Source organism: Chelonoidis abingdonii, chromosome 7 (genome assembly GCF_003597395.2).
Source record: "Chelonoidis abingdonii isolate Lonesome George chromosome 7, CheloAbing_2.0, whole genome shotgun sequence".
NCBI classification, from domain to species: Eukaryota; Metazoa; Chordata; order Testudines; family Testudinidae; genus Chelonoidis; species Chelonoidis abingdonii.
Window position 1 is genome coordinate 61,048,443 of NC_133775.1, and position 26,560 is coordinate 61,075,002.

General features: G+C 46.4%; 1 protein-coding gene across 4 annotated transcripts in view; it reads left to right on the forward strand.

Annotated features, from left to right (window-relative positions):
* Window positions 1–26,560, forward strand: part of TNR (tenascin R) — a 306,212-nt gene that overhangs the window by 225,185 nt on the left and 54,467 nt on the right. For 2 of the 4 annotated variants that reach the window (XM_032778468.2, XM_075067917.1), the window contains exons 3-4: window positions 13,751–14,318; window positions 21,096–21,572. In XM_032778468.2, coding sequence (XP_032634359.1) covers window positions 13,820–14,318; window positions 21,096–21,572 — 976 coding nt within the window. In that variant the 5' untranslated portion in view covers window positions 13,751–13,819. Of the gene's footprint in view, window positions 1–13,750; window positions 14,319–21,095; window positions 21,573–26,560 lie in introns of those variants that run through there. The other 2 variants (XM_075067918.1, XM_032778469.2) reach the window with 2 other exon arrangements.

The following is a 26,560-nucleotide window of genomic DNA, read 5'->3' on the forward strand; positions in this document are numbered from 1 at the left end:
AGAGAACCTGGCACAGAAACTCACCATTAGCATCTCCCAAAGTGGCTAGAAGGGTTTCTCCAAAACCAGGAGATGTGGAAGAGACTAGCCAGAGTCTCCTGTCTGAATCAACGTTGGGCAGACATATTAAGACTAGGTGACCCCAGAGAAGTTTAGTTGTGAATACCAGCCACAAAATTTTGATGACACCCAACCCAGAATGTGATGAGTGGTGTGCCACAAGGTGAACAGCAGAACGTCGTTCTGGCAGCGTTGGACTTCTGCATGAACTATTTATTCAACCATTCACTAATTACCTGTCAGTGAAGCCTGCAGCATTCAATCCAAAGTGCAACTCCCTCTGCGAGAAGGAGAAATGCACGAGAAATTCATGTGCACATTTCAGAAATGGAAATTTCCAAAGCGTGTTTGGGGAAATGCTGATTTCACTCTGAATTAGAAACTGCAGTGTCTGTATCTGCCACTGCAGATTTATTCTGAGGGCTTGTCCACACAGTAAATTAAACCAAATTAATGAAAGGTGAGAAATTAACATGCATTAACCCCCCACGTGGACACACTCATTCAGAATTAAAGTGGATTTAGGACTTATTTACACTGAGAGTCATTCTGGAATAGTTCTTCCTGATTACATATTCTGATTAACTGCATCTATGGATGGTCTTACTGGAGCACAAGTGTCTTATTCTGAATTAACACTCTTGTTCCAGAATAATAGCATCTACACACAGAGCTTTAAATTTATGCTCTACGTTAATCTGAATTAATTTAGTTCACTTTAGCTGAATTCACGGAAGCAAATTAAAAGCTTAGTGACCTTTAATTTAAGTGAAAGTACATCAGTTAATTTGGCTTAACTTCCTTTGTACACAAGCCCTGAGTCTTGGCTTCCAGATCTTTCATCTAATTTGAACTGAAGGATGCAAGGTCTTAAAAGCCAACCTCAGAATTAATCTGCAGTGGCCAATGCAGACCTAAACCTACCATGATAAGGAAAGCCCCTAAGGAAAAAGCAAATTGCTCAGAATGGGATGGAATAAGCATGACACTGCCTAACCATCAGAAAAAAAAAATTTAGTCCACGCCAGGACGAGAGGGAGACATGGAATGAAAAGGAAGCTGTACCCTGATAGACTGTGGTAATGTACCCACATGTTTGGCAGAGGTTGGGAGCCACCAGCCAAATCTCAGTCACAGCCGAAGACATTTTCTGTAAAGAAACTAGGAATTAATAGGGATGGATTACCTAAAACAGCTAATGCCGATTACAGCAAACTCAATAGCATCCTGTTGCTTTCCTTCTGCTGCTGCGGAGGAATGTAGTGTGCAGAATGAGCCTGAATTCTCCATCCCTGTTCTTGATGCTGGAATTGTTATTGTTGACTATGCAGTGGCCAGACTCTGGATGCACCTGGCCGCAGAAGTGACGATAACTCTGAGGTGTAACATGGGCCTTCAGGTTTTCTACCCTAACAAACTTGGTGCTGAGCTTTAACTGGAGATCAGAGCCAGATCTTGAAAGTTAACAGAAAGAGACCCTTTAATGACCGGCTGGGAGAAGCTGACAGCTGCAGTTGTGCTCACAATGTCCGAGGCTCCTCCTAGACACTCATTAATTCCCAGCAGTGCCTAGCCTTTCATTTATCACTGAATGCTTTTCTAAAGAATATGCCCCTGTTCCACTTCAAGTTACTTGTACTTGATGCAGGAATCAGTGGGAGGAATGCTATACAGGGAAGCCTTAACCTCCTAGGCTCGAAATCTATGTCTCTGAATAATGGCTATTCTAAAATAGAAAGTCAAAGACACAGAAGCCTGGACCATTTTTTGGAGCTGTGGGGGTTCATTTGGTCTCTGTGACAAATCCATAGTCAGTTCAGAGTTTACTGTGTTTCACAGCATGGATACTAAGTGCTCCACAATGACAGCAGGAAGAGAACACACACACACAGACCCCTACCAAGTAAAGGAACCTCTCCTTTAGTTGTAGCAGTGTCACAGCCTAGGACACAGCTGATCCAATGGCTGGCAGCTAAACAAATTCAGGCACAGATTTTTGACAGTGGGGGGACATGGAGGACTCCCCATCACTTGAAATCTTTGATTCAAGACAGGATATCTTTCCAAAAGATTTGCTGTGGCTGAACCCAAAGTTATCGGTTTGGGGCAGAGTTTACTAGCCAGCCACCAATGTAGTTGCACCAGTACAAACCTCTACACAGAAAGAGACAAAGCTAATAATTGCACAGTCCACCCTCTTCGTCTGCTTGAAGCCAAGCAAACTGCTCTGGGGCAAATTGTGGCTTATAGGATATGTCTAAGCTGCATTTAAAAGCCTGCAGCTGGCATGTGCCAGCTGACTCGGGCTTGTGGGGCTGGAGCCTTCGCTCTAGGACCGTGCAAGGGGGGAGGGTCCCAAAGCTTGGGCTGCAGCCTGAACCCAAATATTTACACTGCAATTAAACAGCCCCTTAGCCCGAGCCCTGTGAGCCCAAGTCAGCAGGCACAGGCCAGTCATGGGTTTTAAAATGCAGTGTAGACAGAACCACAGAAGCTTTGTATGCCTGTACTAAGGGTTTCCATTGATGCTGCTGCATCACTAGCTGAAACTGGGGGAATCCTTGATACAAACAGAGCATACTAGAGGTGGTGGAGAAATGGCTGGGGGGTGGGGGAATTTTGGTGAATTCCAAAGCATTTTTAGTGCTTTGTGTTCCCCAGAAACCTGATTTTTTCATTTTCTACATTTTAAACTGAAGATTTTTTAACCAAAAATTTGTGAATTGATTTTTTTTTTTTGATGGGAGGTCAGAGTTTTGTGACTAAACTCCCAAAGTGAACACTTCTTAGCTTCCTCCATTTTGAGTCTCTGCAGAGAATGGCCCACATGAGAAAGCTTTGGATCAGGATCTGAAGCCAGGTCCGAACTCTGTGTTTGAGAGGCACTTTGGTTCCAAGGCTCTGAGCTAAGGGCTTTGGGCTCCCGGTTGCAGCAGGGCAGCATATGCAACACCATACTAAGGTTAATGTGATGGAAACAGGGTCGTACCCTCAGGATACGATCACTCAGGACCCATCTACACTTACAGCACTGCACCGGTGCAGCTGCAGTGCTTAGTGAAGATGTGGAGAGCATCTCCCATCAGCGTAGGTGCTCCACCTCTCCGAGAGGTGGGAGCTGTGCTGATAGGAGAAGCCCTTTCCTCGACATAGCCCTGGCTTCAGGGTCAGCCAGGTTGGTAGCGCAGACCAAGCCTTACTCTCCACAACCTCAGCTGTTATGTTCCTGACTCTTCACATACTAGTACTTCAAACACATTAGCTGCCCAGAATTAAACAGAATTACTGACAGGACTGGCAAGATATTTCCAGGAGTGGGGGCTAGATCAGGAAGCGGAGGTGCCCTAAAAACCATTTAGCATATCCCCTTACCTATCATTTCCAACCAGTTTACACTCAACTGCTGAACCTTTCCCTGCAGGCAATTTCCTGCCCTCTGGGCTTTTTCTGACATATGACAGGCCCCGTGAAGACCATTCCTTGTTGGGGGAGGAGAGGAGAGACCTGGCTTCTTATGGAAATCTCTCTGCTGACACAATGGGGCCAACACAATCGCAGTCCACCCCCAGCTGCTGCAATTATCAGCCTGTTCAGCCTGACAGGGCAGGCGAGCAAATGGAGAAACCCATTTTTAAAATGATTCCATTTACAGAAATAAATAAATAAATACATAGCAGAAGGTGGTGCTTTGTTCAGCATTTTTACTTGGAAAGCTAAAAAACACCACTGGCCTTTCCCTTGGCTGCAGTCACAGCTCATGCAGCGCAAAGGAGCACATTCTCTGATCTCGGGGCCAGCTGTGTGCCCATGGGCTCCCCGGGCACTAGAGCATTCTAACAGCTGCTATCACTTACATCAGCTGCTAACAAAGGCCCTAACAGGCAGTCAGGGATCAGCACCATGCAGAGATATCCTGGCTACTCCCACCTTCGCTTTGGTCACACCCTATATGCCAGTGACAGAGGGCAGGTACGGAGGATGGCTGTTACGCTGGGTGAACCTCTTATGGTTGGGTACACCAATGTTAAGGCCAGACTCAGCCGGTTACATGGTGCAAAGCAGACACGGTGCAGCCCAGGATCTGGTCCCAAGTGTCTAGAACAGCCAGTGGTGAAGGTGGGTCACAACAGAAAAACGGCTCATTTCTAGGGTCGAGCGTGTGTGAAAGCTCTTGTCTGGTCTCATCTGTCTGCTGCCGTAATGAAATTGGTGAGGTACAGGAGCCTCTCTGTTCCCCTTTGATATATCCACAGTGTGGGGGAAGAAAGAGGACGCCTCTTTCAGGAAGCAAGAGGGGACAGGCCAAGATCACAGCTTAGTGCCAAGCACATCTCATTAGGCAGCAAGGACTCGGCAGGAGTGATATGAACCGTGCTGGCTCTGGCAATCCTGCTGACACTGCCGCACCCCCAGTCCACCTCATTAACACAGTATTAAATTAGAATTATGGGAGATCCTATTATCTGCTGCTTATAAATTACTACAGGCCACCGTCCCAAGCCTGCTGACATCCGCTGTGATAATTATATTGATAAGGAGGATTGGATCAATGAGGCTGCACATATTTCTACTGTATCAGTCTGTCAAATTACTCTATCGTTTTCTCTGTTTTATACAGGCATTAACTATCTGACCTGCTTATGGTCATTAGTTAGTAATCGCTGTCCTGCATCAGTTCTCTCTCCACTGTGTCTATCCATCTAGCCACTGTATCCTTGTTCTGTTAGTCTCGCTCTTTCATATCTCAGTCTTTCATCTGCCTCTCTCTCCCGCTCTCATTTCCTCAGCTGGTGGATTTCTGTTTGCTCTTCTGACCAACTCTTATGTTCCTACTGGACCAGACTGAATTCTGCTCTGAAGAGAAGATCAGGGGCAATTTTATATTCACACATCTAAGCCCTGTCTATAATTCTGCAATGAGGTTTTATTCAACATTCCAGCCTGGCTTTGTACTACTAGCTCAGCGTCACAATTACCACCCTACATCTTTCACTCCCACACACAAGGCAGAGAGGGCCAAAGAGCAGGTAGTTAGCTTCTAACACACACAAGTCTATCAAAGGCAACGAGCGCTAATTAGTCCCTGGGCTCCTCCCACCGCTTCCAGCCATTGCCAAGGAGAAGCTTGTCTCCCAGGGTCAGTGAGGCCATTGTGGAGTCACTAGAGACTCCAGAGATATAGGAGGCTACCTAGCGAAGACACTAATTGGAGGTGGGAAAGCACTTTCTTCAAGTCACTCTGGCAAATGAAGTTGAGATCAAGTGAAAGAGGAAAGCTAGAGAGTTTCACTGCTGGGGAGGCTGAGAGCAAAAGCGCTGATTTCCTTTTGAGGTGTCACCAAGAACTCCAGGAAAGGCAGTTAGAGAACTACAGTGCACTGAGATGGGCACTTCCTAGGGTCAGGTCAAGATGGAGGCTGTTCAGTCACAGAGTTAGTAGCACATCTCAGGTTCTGCAGCACCCAAGCTCTTTGTGACAGCGGTGGGCAGCAGTAAGGGACCAGCTACCAACAGGAGGAATCAAAGTCAGGGCCAGGGGCGGCTCTAGCCATTTCGCCACTCCAAGCATGGCCACACGCCGCGGAGGGCGCTCTGCCAGTCGCCAGTCCTGTGGCTCCAGTGGACCTCCCGCAGGCGTGCCTGCGGAGAGTCCATCGGAGCCGCCTGCCACCCTCCCGGCGACCAGAAGAGCACCCCCCGCGGCATGCCACCCCAAGCACGCGCTTGGCGTGCTGGGGCCTGGAGCCACCCTTGGTCACAGCAAAGACCACCAGTGAGGAGAAGGCACTGTATAATGCAGAGAAAGTGCTACTGTAGGCTGAGAGATCCTGATTCTACATGAACAGCCATGGAAATGCATGCAGCTCATCACTAGATATGAGGCTGAGCGAAGAAGTTTGGACCTAGATCTAAACTTCAGTGGAGTTTGAGGATGTTAAGAACTTCCATTTGGGATCCATGTGATAAAGCCAGGTCTAAATGATGAAATTCAGATCCAGGGGGAACTATATTTCCCCAGGTATTAGCAAGCACAATGTCAAGTCAATGAGAGTTGTGCCCAGTCACAACTGCTACCTCTCCCACCCACCTCCTTGTAGTAAAATTTGACCTTCATTTTCTCTCTGTAGATTTCAACAATGTCACATGGAGCATAAGTGAGGGTAGAATTCGGCCATTTCCCATACCCACTGAATACTAAATGGGTACAAGATACACTACTTTGATCTTATGACTTGTTTTACCATAACGCCTAGAGACGCTCAGCTGAGATCAGGGCCCCATTGTGCTAGGCAATGAACAAACACATAGTGGGGGCTTACAATCTAACAAACGCCTGAGGAGCTTGCACTGTAAATAGACAAAGGATGAGAAGGGAAACTGAGCTAAAAAGAGAGGAAGTGACTTGCCAGCAGGTGAGTGGCAGCACTGGGAAAAAGGAAACAGGCTCTTTGACACCCGGACCAGTGTCCTACCCACTAGTTCTCACTGTCTCTGCCATTTACACCACTGACTCCCATTTTCTGGCCAATGTACACCTGATGTGTCACTTGCACTAGGGAATTTGGCCTGAGCCATCCATGGAGGCTGGATCTACTGACATCAGGTCTGAATTAAATATATTTTTCTTGCTTTTCCGGGGAACATTAGGAGAGAGAGGAACTATACCAATGTGTTCCCATGTGCATGCTCAGTAGCAAGCAAGGGTAGAAAAATGCAACAGAAATATTTAGATAATATATGATAACAACCCTGTAAATGCTGAAGAGGCGGCTGAACAGTTATGTTTTCAGGCACGTCACAGCACCGTGAGAGAGAAAGCAGTAAACAGTTTTTTTGGGGGGGTGGGGGGGTGTCAGAGGGGACAGGCAGATATATGCTGCCGTTCCCATGGGAAACAAAGACAAGGTGCAAGGCACAAAAATAAATTATAAATAATATAGGGCAATTTCACATGATTACTGCACTGGCAGTTACTGGTAGAGCTCAGACTTGGATAACAGTCCCCAGGCTGGACTGGCAAATGAGCTCCAAATGAATTTGTACTCTGCTTCCTTTCCCCCAGCACCTCCATGGGCACAACATTCAGGTACAGTCCCTAGAACAGTGGCCTGTCAGTGGGGTCATAAGGCTGCTACTGGCTGGTTCGCACAGTTTACAGAGTTGCCGATTCTCATGATTTTCTCCTGAGCCTCCTAATATTTGGTGCTTTTCTTAAAGTTAGGGGATTATGTAAGGCTCTTGGCCTTCATTAATTAAACAATTGAGTTTCTAGCTGTCGTGGTTGTGAAGAAAAGCTTGGAAATGTGACCTGCGTGCGCCCAGAAGGCAGAAGACAAATTAAATGAACCTAACCTTTTTTTTTTTTTTTTTTTTTTTTTTTTAATTATCTCATGATTTTTGAGGCCTGGCTCATGATTTCTGAATGACTGGTGTAGGCAACACCATGCACAGCTGGGCAGCTCTCTGAGTGCCTGGCTAGGCAAAGCGGGAGGAGCACTGCATTCACGAGGCTGCTCGTTTTCAGTTCCTCGGCATTGCAAGGCTTTGAGCAGGGCAGACGAGGGAATTACAGTGAGGAACAGCATTCCTATCTTCAGCTCCCCAGAAAAAACCCAACCTTTCCTCCCAGCTCTTCATTCCCTTGCAAAACCAGATCCAAGCTCACTCCCAGCCTCCCTAACCTCTTGCAACCCCTGACAGAGTGCCGTAAGCCAACTGTCACTCTCTCTCCCTCATCCCTCCATATGCACTCGCCCCACTACCAGACCAGCCTCGTCACTAACAGGCTTCCTCCATCCTCCCAGATGCATGTTTGCCCTCAGCCACCACCCACCTGCTGGTTTCTGGCTTAGTAGCCAGGTTGGAACCAGCAGGCGGGAGGGGGAAGCACAATTTAGGGTGCAGTGATATGTATCACTGGGGTTGGATCTGAACCTTCATCTGGATTCAGTCTTCAGTCCCCACCCCAAATTGTAGATTAAGTCTCATCTGGATTTGGGTGGGAACTCCGCCTCCCTGGCATAATTCTAGTTTAATTCAAGAGGGCTGGTGCAGCAGCTCAGCTGTTTTTCAACATGCCGTTACACTATATCATCCTACTAAGTTTTGATTGTTAGAACACAAAGGCCTGTTTGCGCTCTCACCGCTCTAAGTCAGGAGCAACACAAACGCACATCAGTTAGGGTGACCAAACAGCAAATGTGAAAAATCAGGATGGGGGTGAGGGATAATAGGAGCCTATATAAGAAAAAGGCCCAAAAATCAGGACTGTCTCTATAAAATCGCAACATCTGGTCACCCTAACGTCAATGGGCCTGCCTCCCCATTGCCCTGCACCTTGCCTCATCACTTACACCAGGACAACCTGAGTGCAAAGCAAGTGGAAAACGTTCCCTGTAGTACAAATGAGTCCATGCCAATGGAGAATCAGGTCCAATTGTATTTACATGGGTGTAAAACCAATAGACACATGAGGAAGGATCAGGCCTACTAATTTTCCACATGGAAACAAAACAGTTTCTACCCGAAAGTGGCATATGCTACAAACACTGTCCAATGTAATCCAATAACAGTTCACAGCACCAACAGACCCAAAGGTTCAAGGACTGTAGCAGGGCTCTCAGGAGGAGGCTCAGTGGTCACAAGATTGCTTTGAAAGGAACACAGGACTAGAAATGCAAGGTGCTGCATTTAGGCTCACATTTAGGATCCTTTGTCTGTCCTGGTCTGCATGGGATGGCACCACCTAAGTTCACTTGGAGCTTCAGCGTCAAGTGATCACCTGAACTCCGCATGGTATTCAGCTAAACAAAGCAGTTCAACCATTTGTTGGCATCAAAAATAAGAAAAAGCCCCGAGGAGGTTCAGATGCATTTGGTCATCAAAACACTACAAAGGATTTTGTTGACACCAAACCCAATGGCCCTGGAACTTTGGGTGGTGTTAGATATCAACTCTGAGATGCAGATACTAATTCGTCTAGTGGCCCTCATCTTTACCAGGGCAAACCAAGAGCCTGGATCCAACACACCCCAAACTTCAGGATGTTCAAAATCCAAATCTGTAGTTTAAAAGAGGTGAGCAAAGTCCTTGATGTGAATGGGAAATGGAGGGGCTCAGGAGTCGGGGGAACTTGGTTCCATTCCTAGCTCTGCCACAGACTTGCTGTCTGGCCTTGAGGCAAGACACTGAGACCAACATTTTCAACCCTGGTGCCTAAAGTTCAGCTCCTACATCCATAGCTGACACCTAAATGTAAGGCTCAGATCCTCAAAGGTGTTTAGATGTCCATGGGAGTTAAACACCTAAATACCTTGGAGGACATGAGTCGAAGAGCCCAGCTTTAGTCTCATGCTGGCAATGTTTGCCATTTACTTCTCTATGCCTCTGTTTCTCCATTTAAAATGGGAATGCATCTACTGCATGAGAGAATGGATCGCTGATGTGTGCCAAGCACTTTGAGATCCCCAGATGGAAGATGCTGCATAAAGAGCATAGGAGTTGCCAATATCCTGTCTCCAAAAGTAACTAGCAGAAGATGCTCCAGAAGAAGTTGCTAGAAACTCTGCAGTAGGCAGATGTGGCGGTGATCTGCCCTTCATGAAGGTCTCCTCCTAATCCCTGATAGAGATTGGTTTAAACACTGACAGGATGAGGTTTAATCTCCTTCCCAATACTCTTTTGTCAGCATTAACTAACACCTCTGGATTTTCTTGTGATCCATATAAATGTCTAATCCCCCTTCAAAGATTAAGCACAAAGTTATGGTTAATTTAAATGTAACCCTTCTGCCAGGTGGTGTCGGCAGCCGCATGGCCAGGTTCAAAACCTAGGAGTTCCTTTTACCATCACAAAACAGAACTGGCTTAAGTTCCCATCCAGAATTCTGGAAAACTAAACACCACCCGTGGGTGCTTCCCAGAGGCAATACTTCCCCACTTGCAAAACAAAAGAAAACTTTTATTCCAGCATTAATTTGGGAAACCACCGCAACAATGACTGAAAAGTACGTAAACCATAAGGAAATACCCACCCACCGTATCTTGGCCAGCAGTCCTTTGCCTCAGTTTCCCACCTTGCGGTTTGAAAGTCCAGTGGACAGGTGTCCCTTTAACATGCCACTCCCCTGTTCCCTCCACTACATCTCATTCTCAGCAGGTTGTCCAAAGTGACCAAGGTCCCAGAATTCAGGGGTGCATTCACCTCCCACCCCTCAATGGGGGCTAAACAGGACCTTCGCTGCCGCAGCTCCCCCCTGCCATTGCTTACCACTGTCACTGTGCGCTGCTGTGCCTGCTGCATCCTCCCTTTCTCTGCTACACTGTTCCCCAACAACGTCTAAGGTTCAGCCCCTACTGCTACTCATTCATGATTTCAGCTCTCGTGAAACAAGGCCTCTAAATTCAGTCTGATAGGCTTTACCTTTAAACATAGGAAGGGGAGGGACAGATGGTATCCATGCCACTTTAAACAGAGCCCACATAACCAAGGAGGAACACCTCGCCCCCACCCCTCTGACTTGTACCTGGATTTGGCATCACTACCTCTTGCTTAGCAAATAGGTTACAGCACCAATCCGGTGCAATTGACCCCCTCAATTAGGGCATGGTAAGTACAGTTCTGCTGCCCTTTAGTCATACCATAAGCTAACAACAATCCATTAACTCTGCATTCAAGACTAAAGTGAATTTTAACCCAAAACAGCCAAAATTGATCACGCTGATCACTCTGCCCGTCATCAAGGCAGAGTAGGTGGGTCTATACAAGGTCTTTTGCCCTATGAAGTCTTTCCCCTCAGTTCATCAGTCCACATCAGCCTAGAGCTCATTCAGACCCTGGCTGACATAAGTAATTAATTAGGGTTGCCAACTCTATGGGCCATTTCCTGCCCTTGGATATATATGTGCACTTGCCATGAAATCTATCTTCTTTTATTTCCTTCCTTTTTCTTGTGTGTGATGTTGCACTGACATTTTTAATTGTTTGCTTTACAGAGTATTTATTACTGCATTTCAATTATGTGCCTAGTGCTTGTTATGCCCTAATGGTGGACGGGAAGCAGGAAGGAGCAGACTGGGGAGACATTGGGGAATATTTCCAAAAGGGCCTGCAGAATTTCGGTGGCTAGGTCCCACTGATGTTCAATGGGAGCAAGACACCTAAGTCACTTTGCAACATTTGAAAACATCATCTTTTATATTAAAAAGTATTAGGCCACAACCCTGAAAAGTGCTGAGCTCCAATTGATCACCCATATTTCCACTGACTTCAGTCTATAATCGTAGTAATTACTACAGGAAATGATGCTAAAATTCAATACTTTGCATTTCTGTTGGACCCTTTAATAAAGAACCATGAGTATTTTACCAGTGTTAATTAATTCAAGCCTTACATGTCCCCAGGGAGGTTAGATGAATAACTAGAGCCGGTCAGGAATTTTTCAATAAAACGATTTTTCAGTAGCAAATGCTGATTGGTCAGAACCCAAACTTGTCATGGGACAGGATCTGTTTTGAAGAGTTTTTCGACTAAAAAATATTTCTGGAAAAAAGTTTTTAAATTATCAAAATCCTTTGTCACAACATTTTCTGAATGAAAAATTCCAGCTTTCCAGTTCGAAATGACTTTTCATTTTGAAGTTTAAGCTAATTATAGACAAACAACCAAAATAGTCCAAATCAAAATGAAGCATTTAGAAATTATTGAAATGAAATGTCGTGATTGACGTGAACTGAAATTTTGGTTTGGATTTGGTTCGTAAAAACTGTTCAAGATTTCTACTTTTGGTCTCAATTTGAGACAGGAAATTTTTTCAATATCTCAAATTATCATGGGCCAGGGGGAAAGTTTCCCAGCAAGCTGTAATGAAAAACACTGATTACAGTTGCCAAGAAAAAGAAGGGGAGAGGGTACAAAAATGAGATAAACTACTTCCAGCTAGCCTTTATCATCCCTCTTTTACAGGTGGGTAAACTGAGGCACAAGGAGGTCAAAGTGAATTGCCCCCCCAATGTACACACACAATGAGATGGTGACAGAACTAAATATAAACTGCAGCAATTCTGTCACTCAGCCCCTGCTCTTACTGCTAAACTCTCCTTCCTCCAAACAACTGCACTCCAATTATACGACACAAACCATAAACTAATGATCCAATGAAAACAAAATGCAAGGCAAACAGATTGGCAGTTGGTAACCAATGTGCAATCAAATCGTCCTTTCTGCTACACTAGGAGCAATTAGAGTCCTTGGGCTCACAGTCGCAGTCCTGCCCGTCTGCTGGCTTCATCCTCTCTGCTATGTTAAGCTGTAATTCTTCAAAGCAGAACAGATGGAGTTAACTGTTGGTCAACGTACAATAGTCCCAGCAAGAGTTCTAGAGCCAAATTGATCCGCGGGCAACTTCACTGAAGTCAGTGATTTAACACCAGGGATAAATGTGGCCCTTAGAGTTGGTATTACCACCTGGAGACCACAAATGAATAAGAAAATGAAAACTTGTCTTGTTCCAAATAAAGACACTTTACCCCATAATCCAGAGCACAGGTAGGGGATGAAATGACTTCAACAGGAGATACTGGTCTGTCCAGAACATAAACCTAAACAAACTTAATACTGTACAGTCTAATTTAACAGTGTTACTACAGCTACCAAATTAAACCTGGCACTGTAGTGCTCAGTTTCTGGGGCATGAAATGCCATTTGAGATACCACACTGATATGAGAACATGCTTTTAAGCCTTTTTTTCCCTCTCGTATTGTATTTGTTAGTGCCCCCGGAATAGGCCTCAATCTAAGAATTTATGCCCCAAATATATTAGCGAGTAGATGTGCTTCTACCAAAGGAACCATGTCAGTACAAAAAAAAAAAAATCAACCAAGATAAATGCAAAATTTTTGTCTCCCTGTGTAAAGATTTTGAGTGAAATCCTGTCCTCATCGAACTTAATGCCACTGACTTCAGTGGGCCCAGATTCCACCTTGGGGATGTATGACAGCTCACAAAAGTGAGGTACTGATCACCTGGCTAAATGAGACCGAGCATAAACCAGACAGCATCATTCTGCCAGCTGGTTACCAATGGGCCTCCCAATACGCCCCAGCCAGGAACGGCCATCTCCCTTCTATTCTGGTCTATGGACTTTAGCATGAGCAAAAACTTCCAGTATTAGCAAACTGCACCAGACGTTGGCCCAACCCTTCATGGTCCTGAGTGCCAAGTCAGAAGTGCTAAGCACCTTGCAAGATCCAGCTGTTGGGGCCAGACCTCCATTGCCATCAGTGGGCATTAGATCAGGCCCTTGGTGATGAGACAGACAAATGTGAGGACTGGACTCTGTTGAGCTGGCCAAATGCATGACAGGACAAATTCTCCTCTGGTTTACACCCCAAGCAGCCAGAATTTGGTCCTTCAGTTGTGACCTAAGGCCTCCAGCTACAAAAGGCTAGCGAATTATCAGACTGTACCATCTTGACGGCTTATGACTCACATTTAACCTTTCCTTAAAAACACAGCTATTTCCTTGCCAGCACTGGGTGAGATGCAATCACACTGAGGCCAATGGGATGTCACTGGGTTACATCTATGCAGAATCTAGCCCCTTACACCACACTCCAAAAGACTCGTCTTGTGATCTGAGCACAGCGGTCCCGTTTAAAGGCTAATATCATTCATGTTCTTCTCATTCAGGGTCTCCAGGTTCTCAGACAGTTCTGTCGGCCAAGGCTGGCTTAGAAGTTGCTTTTCCTGCTCAAGAAAATGGGTGCTGACAGTGAAAACTTAGTCCTGAGGAACATGCTTATCGGTCTCAACTTGCTCCTGCTGGGATCAATCCTCAAGCCCTTTGAGTGCCGGCTACAGGTGACAACAGAGCAGATGAGGAGGCGGGTAGTGGATGAGGAAGGCAACTTTGCCAACTACAGCCCACCTATCAAGGAGCAATCCATGGTCTTCAACCATGTATACAACATTAACATCCCCCTGGACAGCTTCTGCTCATCAGCACTCGAGGCATCATCTGACCAGGAGGTGAGTTCAGAAGACGACAGGATGACGGAATATACAGAACAGACCTCAGACAGCGAGAGCCAGGTCACCTTCACCCACAGGATAAACCTCCCCAAGCAGGCTTGCAAGTGCTTCACCTCTGCCCAGGTCATGCAGGAGCTTCAGAGCAGAATTGAGATGCTGGAGAGGGAGGTGTCCATGCTACGGGACCAATGCAACTCCAATTGCTGCCAAGAAAATGCAGCTACAGGTAGTAACTGATGCTGTTAGATCTTGCTGGGGACTAAGGTCTCAAGAGAGGAAGGCACATGAGTTAGAGTGGGTGACATTACTCAGAGTATTAATGGAGGAAAATTTGCATTTGCTAGTAGTCCCACGACGGTGCATATACTCAGCACTGTCAATATTACTTATCGATATAAACAAAGAGGGCGAGATTCACTAGCTAGAACCCAGGCTACAGGTTCTGGGAGGTAGAAAGTCCATCGGGAGTTGGGTACAAAAGCACAAGTCTCCACACTGCTGGGAATCCCAAAGCCAGCCTGCATAGCCCAGAAAGAGGGTGGCACCGACTCGGGAGAGGCAGGGTCAGGGCATTCAGGATATATGTTGATTGAGGGTCTCTCTTCAGCTGCTATGGTTCCTGTGGAACCCTCGATGGAATTTAAAGTTCCTCCCCCTTGTAAAACTCCTAAGTGTGTGTGGTGACAGTTCTTCACCCATAAAACAGAGATTCAGTCTCCGCGTTCATTGATTCTTGAGCATCCCAACCTGTGACATAGATTTGTCAATGTTTATACATGGGGGAAATATCTGACAGTGAAATTCAGTTGCTGGCCCAAGTGCAGCTTGGTAAAGTGGATATAATTTCCATGGAAGTCTCGGGGTCAAATTCAGATACAAATGGTGCTGGATGTAAGTTACATGTTGGGTATAAGTTGGTCAGAAGTCAGGTGCAAATGGCAAAGGGCGTAAATTCTGAACTCAGCAGATAATGCAAAGTGAGTGTAACCTGCCTGGCAGAGGCAGAAGGTGGAGGAAGGGCAGATAACCCTAGGACAGTGGTGGGCAACCTGCAGCCCACGAGCTGCACACGGCCCATCAAGGTAATCTGCTGATGGTCTGCCAGGCAGTTTGTTTACATTTGTATGGCTGCCCGCAGCTCCCAGTGGCTATGGTTCACTGTTTCCAGCCAATGGGAGCTGCAGGAAGTGGCAGGCCGCAGGGACGTGCTGACCACCACTTCCTGCTGCTTCCATTGGCTGGGAACGGTGAACCCCGGCCACTGAGAACTGCAGGCAGCCATGCAAATGTAAACAAACTGTCTGGCAGCCTGCCAGTGGATTACCCTGATGGGCAGCAGGTTGCCCACCACTGTCCTAGAGTGTGAAAGAATGCAACTCTTATTGGCTTCAGTGAAATGCCTGCTGATTTACCCTCATGTAACAGAATGGAACTGGGCCCACTTACCAAGGGCTGATTTTGGTCCCCACAAGAAATTGAACTGGTATAGGTTACACTCACACCTATTTTGGACACTCATGCTGATTGCCGGATTGGTGCAAGTTACCAGACACTACTTTGTCACTTGAGCCCATTTGCTGATCAGCTTAGACCCTACACGCGACTTACCCAGCCCCATGTACATCACCATGAATCTGGCCCTCTCTCTGTGGTCACTTAGTGTTGAGCTTTCCCCAACTCTTCAATATATTCAGCAGTGACCTAGAGGAATCACTGTCTGCTCAGGTTAGAAGAGAGCTGAACTTCATTGCTCTTTGCATCTTGGTCTTCCCCCCACTGCTCAACCAATGGCCCTGTACACTGACCGAGACCTACAACCTTCTACCAATGTACCTCTCCATACTGGCCTAGAAAGACTTTCCTCTTCTGGGGAGAGATGGGAGTCCAGTCCCTGCAGTCACTCCATCCCAGGCTTCCCCATGGTCCTTCAATAAACTGTGCCTGGCCTAGAGAAATTTGCTTCTCTTGGCATAAGAGGAAAAATTAAGGCCTAGATTTGATTTTTAGGCACTGAGTGGTGTCTAAGTTTCAGCAGCCCTGGACTAGCCCCAGAAGGCATTGTGACCCTGAGACACACCCTACGTCACAATTCCTTCCCTGCTTCCTCCTTGTTCAGGGCGAGGGTGGGGCTTTTTGCTACTAGCCTATACCGGCAGCGAGGTGCAACACCCCCTGTCCTGGCTCTGCGGCTCTGCTCAGCCAGTGGGAAGGTAGGGTCAAGGCCCTGATCCTTCCTCATCCCTCCATGCCTACCCATGCCAGCTTGCTCCCTTCCTAGAACAATGCATCCTAGACCGAAGGTTGGGAAGGGGGGGAAGTGGGATGCTTAATCCCCGATATGGGCATGCAATCCAAGTCACACTAGCCTTAACTCTCTACATTGAACCACCGGGGTCCTTTTCCCCCTATACCACCAGCGAGGTGCAAGGAAACAGGAACTGAACTGAACAGTGAGATTAATCCGCAGAGATTCCCACCCAGAACAACCATTTTATGTTATCATTGCCACTCAAATCCTTTCACGGGTAATGTATTCACAGCCACAGCTAAAGCCAGGTTAAAAAACAACTGCATGACACTAGCAAGATGACGAGGCAGCAAGTCCATCTTGTATACCCCCTGCTCCTTAGCAATTGTTAGGCCAGTTCTGTAACTTTTCATGGAATCAGTAGAAGAGAAAAATTTACTGATTTCCTAAATAGTCCTTTAACGCAACACAGCACCGCAGGAGTCAGCAATAAATGAGTTCTCTATCCTCTCCCTAGAAGGACTGAGTGGATATGAAAATCAGAGTTAAAAAAATAATCAGGGGATAACTTTAGCTGCCATGAAAGACAAACAAACCCTTTTATAATGAAGGCACAAATCTATCAACAGAGTATTCCATCTGAATAATAATGTGCAAGCTTTGTGAAGCTTTCTATAACCCATCCATTAGGGTTACTGTTTCAAAAGACACAGTTCAGTTCATCATCTCTACAAGGCAGTTCTTCAAAACCAAGGAAATAGCGGGTTGCTGTAATGAGATGGGTTATGAAGGAAGGTGTTGATACAATGAATTTCAGCTGAGTGAGGAACCAGAGCCAAGAGCATTTTTTACTCCGGAAGGAGCTTCATAAAAAATGGGATGTTTTCGCAAAGAGTTTCTGCTTGACTCCTCAACAGCATGCATCCGGGTCTCTGAGTGATGAAGCATAGGAAATGAACATTCTAATGGGGCCTGTTAGAACTCCTCAAGGGGAGAAAATGTCAGGGTATGGAAGGCATCCAAAGCCCTATCCCAGGTGCTGAGAACCACTGTCCAGTGTAGAGGGAAGACAGGAATTGGCTACAATCAAAAAAACCCACACTTTGCTTCCCTGTGTCTTCTCCTTTTTGAACTTGTTATTTTGTAATTGGCATAATACATAATTACAGTGGGCCTAACCCTGCTCTTAGTCACACAGCAATGTAAATCAAGAGTAACGACACTGAAGCCAACAAAGTTATATCAATAGATAATAGGAGACTCAGGCTCACGATCTGTGTGTGTGAGGGGGGATTATATGCACACATCATCATACAGAGAGAACACAGCAACACACACAGAAATGTGTATGGGTCAGATCGGCAGCTGGTGTAAATCTGCACCAGTCCAAACCAAGCGATACCAATTTACACCAGCTGAAAGTCTGGCACCAACCCTTATATCCATAAGTACATATTAATAACTGTATTAGGTAAAAATAAAATGTAAACTATTCCAATATTAAACGGATGTGCTGAATAATCACTGTTAAAATCAAGTAATAAAATTCAAGAGATAAAACATGAAAGGAGTTAGTTGTAAATATAGTTGTAGGTCTATTTGGGTTATTTATAATGTATGCAAATGAACTTACAAAATATTGATCATTCTATGGAATCTCCAGTCCAATCTCAGCTACACCAGGGTGATCTGGAGTAACTTCTTTAAATTCAGTGGAGTTACTCTGAAATTAACATCAGTGTAAATCAGACAAGAATCGGTCATCCCACATACATAGCCAGTGTCAGACATTTCCATAAATGAACCTCAACGTTCCAGCAACTGTTCAAGCATCCCCTCTCATCTACTGAGAACTTAACAAGAGTCTGAACACCTGAACACCACCCCGATGTGTACATAGCCTAAATGGTCCTATCACACTTTATAACCAACCACTTTTATGTTTGTTGGTCAGCAACATATATGATAGGCGGTGATAGCACCACCTATAGTTAAGATTGCCTAACATTTTCCATTATAAGACTCTGCTTTCACTTGCTTATAATTTTGCCAAACTTCAACCATTCAGGTTGACATTGTCCAGGTGTCTGTATCGGGCTGACTAGTTTGGAAAAGTTTCAGTCAAATGGTTCAACCATTTCCAAGAATGAGTTTAGGAGAAAATACATTGTTTTGTCTACGTTAAAATAATTTTTACCACCATCTCACTGAGAAGCTCTAGTGCCTCCATGTACCAGAGCAAGGGATTGAAATTAGGTAACAGGACTGCCCTGGTGTCAGGGATGTGTCTTTTGCTGTCCCAGATTTAGCCAAACAATAAGCCTCCAAAAAAAAAATCTCATTTTGAACATACTAACTAGAGACTTGTTTGGCGGCTAAACTCTCCAAAAATTCTGTCTGCACTGAGCATGCTCCATCCCTGCACAGCTCCTACACACCAACCAGACTGCATATGTGCCGTCCCCACAGAACAGCTGAGCATGCTCTGTCTCGGGCCTGCAGGGGGTTCACAGGACTTTTCTTGCAATTATGCCTCCAGCCAGGGGCACATCTGTGGTGCCAGGCACAGGAACTGAGAGCAAGGAGACTGTCTCTCCTGTGCTCTCCTGGCTCCCCATTGCTGGCACTTGGGTGACCAGATGTTCTGATTTTATAGGAATAGTCCCAATATTCAGGGCTTTGTCTTATATAGGCACATACTGTATTACGCCCCCACCAACACTCAGAAGCCCAATGGGGAGGACAGGCAGCAGGACAGAGGGTATTGCAGGAGCCAGAGAGTGGGAAGGAGAGGAGAGGCAGGACAGACAGAAGCAGAGGAAGGGGAAGAGGATTAGGGGTATTTAGGTGCAGTGAGGTGGGGGCAGGAGCCACGGGATGGGAGATGAAAAGGAGCAGAGGGGACAGGAACTGATGGTGCGGGGGTGTTGGACAAGAGTAGAGGGGTAGAAGGAGGAACTGGAGTTATATAGGGGCAGGTACTTGGGGGAGTTAGATAGGAGCCAAGGGGCTGGGGATAGGAGCCAAGGGGTTGGGTAGGAACAGAGAGTCAGAATGGTCTGTAACCTAGGGCAACACCTACAGAATCTAAATTGAACCCAGGTGTCAAGACTCTTGCAAAGAGTCTTATCCCCCTCTGGTGGCTGGCTCACACAGAAGATAATAGCTTACTACTGTCATCGGCACTCCATTAGCTCAAGTGGTAGAGGTCTGTGCTGTGAATGTAAAGGTCTGAACTCTGCTGATGACCCACACTGGAGGTGGAGATGGTTCCATATTATAGAATTTCTGGAGTTTTTTTCAGTTTGGTTTTATTATTAACAAATTAAAAAATTACATCTAAAAAAACCGTCAGAAGGTCTTTACAATTGCAAAGTCAAGCGCGCAAAAATTAGACAATGCCAGAATTAAGACTGCCCCTGGAACCTAAATTCAGGCCCCTGGTGCGTACGTATTATGATACAGTCTTTAATGACATGAACATATACTATGCCGTCCGCAGGACCCTTCCAGTCTGAGGATGTTGAATTCAGGGAACAACCATGCAATTTAAGAAGGGTGAAGTGAGATGGAAGAAAACAAACTCTTCTAATAAGCATATTAGAGAGAGAACGCGCGCAAAACATTTGAACACAAATGATTCGGATTTTGAAGCCCAATAAAATGTTTCTACAGTCAGGTTTTCCCAATTCCAATGGCCAGTAGGAGATGTACCAATTGCACTTAGCACTCATCTTTGATCACCCCACCTGCCCTCTGCTCACTATTCCATCTCCCCTGGAGGCTACTTCTAATGTTCTCCAACCCCCTGAGCAATTTCAAACCCTTTTGTTTTAAATCAGCCTGAAAGAAATATCCTTCCTCTCTCCCCCTCTACCCAAGGCCCAGGATGGACTAAAGATTCAATTCTCAGCCAGTCACAGGTTTCCGGTACATAAAAATGTCATAAAGCCAGGGCCCAATCTTGCACCAAGTTTAGTGCTGATGGACCTGTACACCAATGCAGACTGGGGCTTTAAAGTCCAACGTTTTGCAGCCCTGCAGGTCTAGTAGCTGCACATGGTTCAGAGAGGCCATAAAAACTGCTAGAAATAGCTTTTCTATAGCTCACAATGTCATCCACAGTTAGCAACTCTTGTCCAGGCCTGCATAGCATGTGCCAAATCAAAACCCTTTGATTGCAAACCTGGACACTGGAATTTTCCAAATAATATATAATAATCCTAAGTGAAAATTGTGTTAAGTGCATCTTGTCCTAGCTCCAAATGGACCTTTTAAGCATATCAGAAGAAACATTTCACAGCTTGGGGGCAATTCAGCATGACTGGCACTAGCCCATGGCTGGAATAGCAAAGGAGCACTGCAGGTCAAGACCAAAGTGCCCTGGCAGATAGAGACAACACATAACTGTTTATAATGGGTGGGAGGCACAACTTAAAGGTTCTGGTGGTAAGCCGTGGGGTTCATGGCAGGGCATCTAAATCCTGTCAGAAATGGGGGAGGGGGGGGGCTTGTGGCCCTGCATGCCTTCCCCCATGCGTTGCCTCTGCAAGTGGCAGAGTTATGCAGGAGAACAATGCACAGTGTAATCAGGCTCCTACTCCTATAAGCATTAATGTCCCCCGGCAAATGCCATATGAAACTACAGCACTATTGGAAGGATATCACACAGTGGCTGCAGCAGTTGTGGGGATTCTTCTGTGCCCACCACACAGCCCCTATTGATAGCTGACTTGTTGATTTTGATCATTCCAGGGCAGCTAGATTACATCCCCCACTGCAGCGGACACGGTAACTTTAGCCTGGAAGCCTGTGGCTGCATCTGCAATGAAGGGTGGGCTGGAAAAAACTGCTCAGAGCCCCACTGCCCCATGGGCTGTTCCAGCCGTGGCATCTGCGTAGAAGGCCAGTGCATCTGTGACAATGAGTACAGTGGGGACGATTGTTCAGAGCTCCGCTGCCTGACGGACTGTAGCTCCCGAGGTCTCTGCATGGACGGGGAGTGCTTCTGCGAAGAAGGTTATGCAGGGGAAGACTGCAGCGAGCTGAGATGCCCCAATGACTGCTTGGGAAAGGGGAGATGCACCAATGGCACCTGCGTCTGTCAGGAGGGCTATGTGGGGGAAGACTGCGGTCAGCTGAGGTGCCTGAATGCCTGCAGTGGACGTGGGTTCTGCCAGGAGGGGATGTGCGCTTGTGAGGAAGGTTACAAGGGACAGGACTGCTCAGCAGGTAGGAATGGCTTCCCTACCAGGCACAGAGCTGGTGCCAGGGTAGGCCCTGCTCTCAGCCTGCTTGTGAAGTGGGTGGATCAGGGACATGTCAAGATGGGTCGGCTTGGCAGGAAGGCACTACACTATTGCTGTTCTCTGCTTCCTGGGGCCCATAGGGAGCCATGGGCTGCAAAGCACAATTTAGAGCAGCCCTGAGGTTTCTCTAACTTACATCAGGGCCCTGCCCAAGCCTAGCATATGGGCAGAGTTTTAAACTCTCCTTGTCCACCTCCCTCAGTCCTTGCCCTGAGAACAGGAACACAGTAACTGAGACTCAGGCCACATACGTGTCCAGGCGTGGGGCCATTGCACGCAGACAACACTGTTGGACATTCTGGAGGTGATTTCTGCAGAGCAATTAATTTGAGGAGGGAAACAGAAAATACCATCATGCTCTTGTCACAATTCCCTAACTCAGCCAGGGTCTCCGCACTGTGCAAGGGAGCTGGGCCGCAGCATTCTGCACTGCCTGCCTGCTCAGGACCCCTGCTGACACCAGTGGAAGGACCATGACAGCTGTTGCAACAGTTCACATGAGGACCCTCTGGCAGTATCACAGGGGAAGATCAATGTGTAACCAACGGCTGTTTCTATGGCAACTGTAGTCCATCCAGTAAGGCCCAGGGCAAGTGCTGCTCCTTCTTGGGGCTATTACCATCTGTCTGGAAACCACCTGCCCTTGGCTTTTTGCACAGGGACATCTGTGTCATTATCTAAAGTGCTTCTCCACTTGTCTCTCCCGACTAGGGCTACTTGAGAATGAGGATTAAAGCTACGTTCGGCATTTCACACCAAGCACCCAGATAACAGGCCTGGCGCTTCAGGGGATGAGGGGAGTGGGTGGGAAGAGAAGCAGTCTCCATCTCAACCAAAGAGATGACACATTTGTCATTCATAAGTTTCCCATCTCCCGGCTGGAAGGCAACGTGTGGGCATAGGCTGGGGGCATGTGACACAGGTTTATATGCATTCACCTCACTGCCGGTCTCTTTCGCGGCTGCCATCTCCCCAGATCATACAGTTAAGCACCAGGGCTGCGTAGTCCCAGAAGACAAGAACATGCTCACCCCAGTGAGTGCCCACTAGGCCTGCTGCTTTGGGCACCCCTTTGCAAAGATACACGTCATTTAACCCTTTCATCCCAGCTAAAACAGTACGTCAGTCCCAGAGCAGCGAGGAAAGGGCTGCAGCATTTCTACGTAGGTGAACCTCGCCACTCACAGAGCCTGGTCTCCTCAGCTGGCTCTGCAGCACCTCTCCCCAGAGGCTCAACCTTTTCACTCCTCCCCAGGACTCTGAGCTGTGCATGGCCAACATGCAACACTGCTCCTTTTTAGTATAGGCACCACAGCTGCAGCTACTACACAGGTGCTGGCCAGCAACAAACCACTTCTCCAGATTCCCTCTGTCCATCCCACGACCCTCATTGTTGCTCTGCTCTCTGCCCATCTTCTGCCCCACTCCCCTCCACCTTGTTCTTGCTCCTGCACTGACTGCTTTCTGGACCTGCATTACCTACACCTGCCCCTATCTGCCCAATTCCCCCTTTCACTTAGCCCCTTAACAGCCACACTGCTGCTTTTCAAATCAACAAGAAAAATGCTGCATAATGTGATTGGGTTGGGTGGGACTGGGGGAGGTGAAAGAGGGGTGAGAAAGCCATTATCTGAATACTGGTTTACCTCCCAGAGCCCCTCTTCTGCTACCTTCAATGGAAATCCTAACAAGGGGTGTTTTGGATGCAGTTTAGGACTATTTTTAGAAGTTTTATGCAGCCCCAAAGAAGGCATGTTTCCTTCTCAGTCACATATGGCCTCTTTATTTTTTTATTTCATTGAAGGCAATTAAAAGCAAAAAATAATTAGAGAGGAAAGAGAGCTAATAACTGATGACATCAAAAAAGCTGAGGTGCTTAATGCCTGTTTTGTTAGATACCCAGCACAATTAATATTAGCAGCAAGAAGGAAGGACTGCAAGCCAAAATAGGGAAAGAATAGGTAAGAGAACATTTAACATTAGATGTGTTCAAATCGGCAGAGCCAGATAAAATTCATCCTAGAGTGCTTAAGGAACTAGCTAAAGCAATCTCTGAATCGTTAGCAATTATCTCTGAGAACTCCTGGAGGACGGGTGAGATCCCAGAGGACTGGAGAAGGGCAAACATAATGCCTGTCTTTAGAAAGGGAAACAAAAAGGACCCCAGGAATTATAGCCAGTCAACCTAACTGTAATATCTGGAAAGATACCAGAACAAATTATTGAACAATTTCTAAGCACCTAGAGGATAACAGGATTACAAGCAGTAGCCAGCATGGATTTCGCAAGAACAAATCATGCCAAACCAATCTAAATTCCTTCTTTGACAGGGATACTGGCATAGCGTATGGGGGAAGCAGTAGTCATGATATAGCTGGATTTTGGCACAGTTCCCCTTAACATTTTCATAAACAAACTAGGGAAATGCAGTCTAGCTGAAATTACTATAAAGTGGGTGCACAACTGATTGAAAGACCATATTCAAGGAGTAGTTATCAATGGTTAGTTGTCAAACTGGGAGTGCATATCTAATGGAGGGCCACAAGGGTCAGTCCTCGGTCTGGCAGTATTCAATATTTTCATTAATGACTTGAATAATGGAGTGGAGAGCACGCTTATGAAATTTGCAAATGACAACAAGACAGGAGAGGTTGCAACCACTTTGGAAGACAAGATCAGAATTCAAAATGACCTTGACCTATTGGAGAATTGGTCTGAATTCAACAAGATGAAATTCAACAAAGACAAGTGCCAAGTCCTTCATTTAGGAAGGAAAAATCAAATACACAGCTATAAAATGAGGAATAACTGGGTAGGTGAGAGTACTACTGAAAAGGATCTGGAGGTTATAGTGGATCACAAATTAAATATGAGCAACTATGTGACACAGTTACAAAAAAGAGTAATATCAATAACAGGGAGGTTGTTTGTAAGACATGAGAAGTAATTGTCTGTCTCTACTCAGAACTGGTGAGGCCTCAACTGGAGTCCTGTGTCCAGTTCTGGGTGCCCACTTTAGGAAGGATGTGGACAAACTGGAGAGAAAACCTCACCTATGAGGAAAGGTTAAAAACACTGGCTGTGTTTAGTCTTGAGAAAAGGAGACTGAGGCAGGACCTGATAACAGTCAAATATGTTATGGGCTGCTATAAAGAGAACTGCGAGCAGTTGTTCTCCACATCCACTGAAGATCGGAGAAGAAATAATTGGCTTAATCTGCAGAAAGGGATATTCAGATTAGAGATTAGGAAAAATGTTCTAACTATATAAGTTGTTAAACTCTGGAATAAGTTACCAAAGGAGGTTGTGGAATTGCCATCACTGGAGATTTTTAAGAAGAGGTTGCACAAATACCTGTCAGGGATGGTCTAGGCAGACTCAGTCCTACCTCAGCAAAGGAGTCTGGATTTGGTAACCACCTCAAGTCCCTTCCAGCCCTTCATTTCTGTGATTCTATGAAAAGCAACATTTCTTGGTTCTCGGTCACCTGTGAGCGAGTGACATTAAAAGTGGTTGAATTACAAGCAAATGAGCTGTCTCGAAGGCAAACCCAGCACAAGGTCAGGAATTCCTTCATCCTAGTAGGGACTGCCTGTGTCTGTGTTTGTACAGGGCCTATCACAGTGGGTCCTGCTCCATGACGAGGGCTCCAGGTGCTACTGCAACACTACTAATGATAATAATGAGCGATGACCCCAAAGCAAATTCCTATATGTGAGAACCTCCAAACTTTGAGGACATTCAGCTTTGGAGCAGGATCTATGGCTGGCTGCACCTCTGCAATAGGTTGAAACAAAGCTTGGAGTCCAGACACCCACAAACTTGGGAGAATAGTCACATCCAGATCTGAATTTCAGAGTCCAGGGCCATCACAGTTTGACTGCTCCTTCCTTCACTAACATTGCACACCTCAATGTGGCACTCAGACATCAGTCCTCACCCCACCAAGCTGGGTTTTAAGACTTAGCAGAAGCAGGACGATACCCTCAGCTGATTGCCTCAACTTTAATTCCATGTATCGCAATAGCTTGGTGCTTTGCAAACATAGAACAAGATGACAGCGTCTGCCCTAAAGAATTCCCAATAAGTATAAAATAAGAGAGAACAGATGGATACAGACAGACAGGGCCGGCTTTAGGGTGATTCATCCGATTCCCCGGAATCGGGCCCCGTGCCCCTAAGAGGGCCCTACAACGTCCCAAACGAGCTGCCGCCGAAGTCCCGCCACTGTCTTCAGCAGCAGCTCAATCGCTGCCACGGAGGAAGGTCCCTCCGCCGAAATGCCACTGAAGGCACCGGCAGCAAATTGAGCTGCTGCCGAAGTCCCGGCATTGTCGGCGGCGGTAGCTCAATGGTTGCCGCTGTCTTCAGCGGCATTTTGGTGGAGGGACCTTCCTCCGCAGCAGCAATTGAGCTGCTGCTGAAGACAGCAGAGACACTTCGGCAGCAGCTCCTTTGAATTGGGCCCCGCGGTGCCTAAAGCCAGCCCTGCAGACAGATGAGAAGTAAAAGGAAACAATGAGACAATATTGGTCAAAATGATCGGCAGTGGACTCAGAGCACCAGTAGCCTAACTCTTCAAGTTTTTTGTGGGCCTCAAGTTGAAGGAGTTTTAAGGAGGGATATGAAGGAAGATGATGTATCTTTGTGGATGTTTTCAGGTAGCTCCTCCCAAGTATGACGGGCAGCATGGGAGAAACCACAAGTGTGCTTGTTTGAAAATTCAACCAGTGGGTGATTGAGGCTGGGCAGCACTACGGGGCGCTGAGTTAGGAATACTCCCTAGTGAAGAAATAGTTAAAAAGCATTTCTATGAAAATACATATACTGGAAATTGCATTCATTCTTCTCCCTCATATTCTGTGCTATTCACACTGGCTTGGAATAATTGTTGTTCTCAAAGTGTGAGTC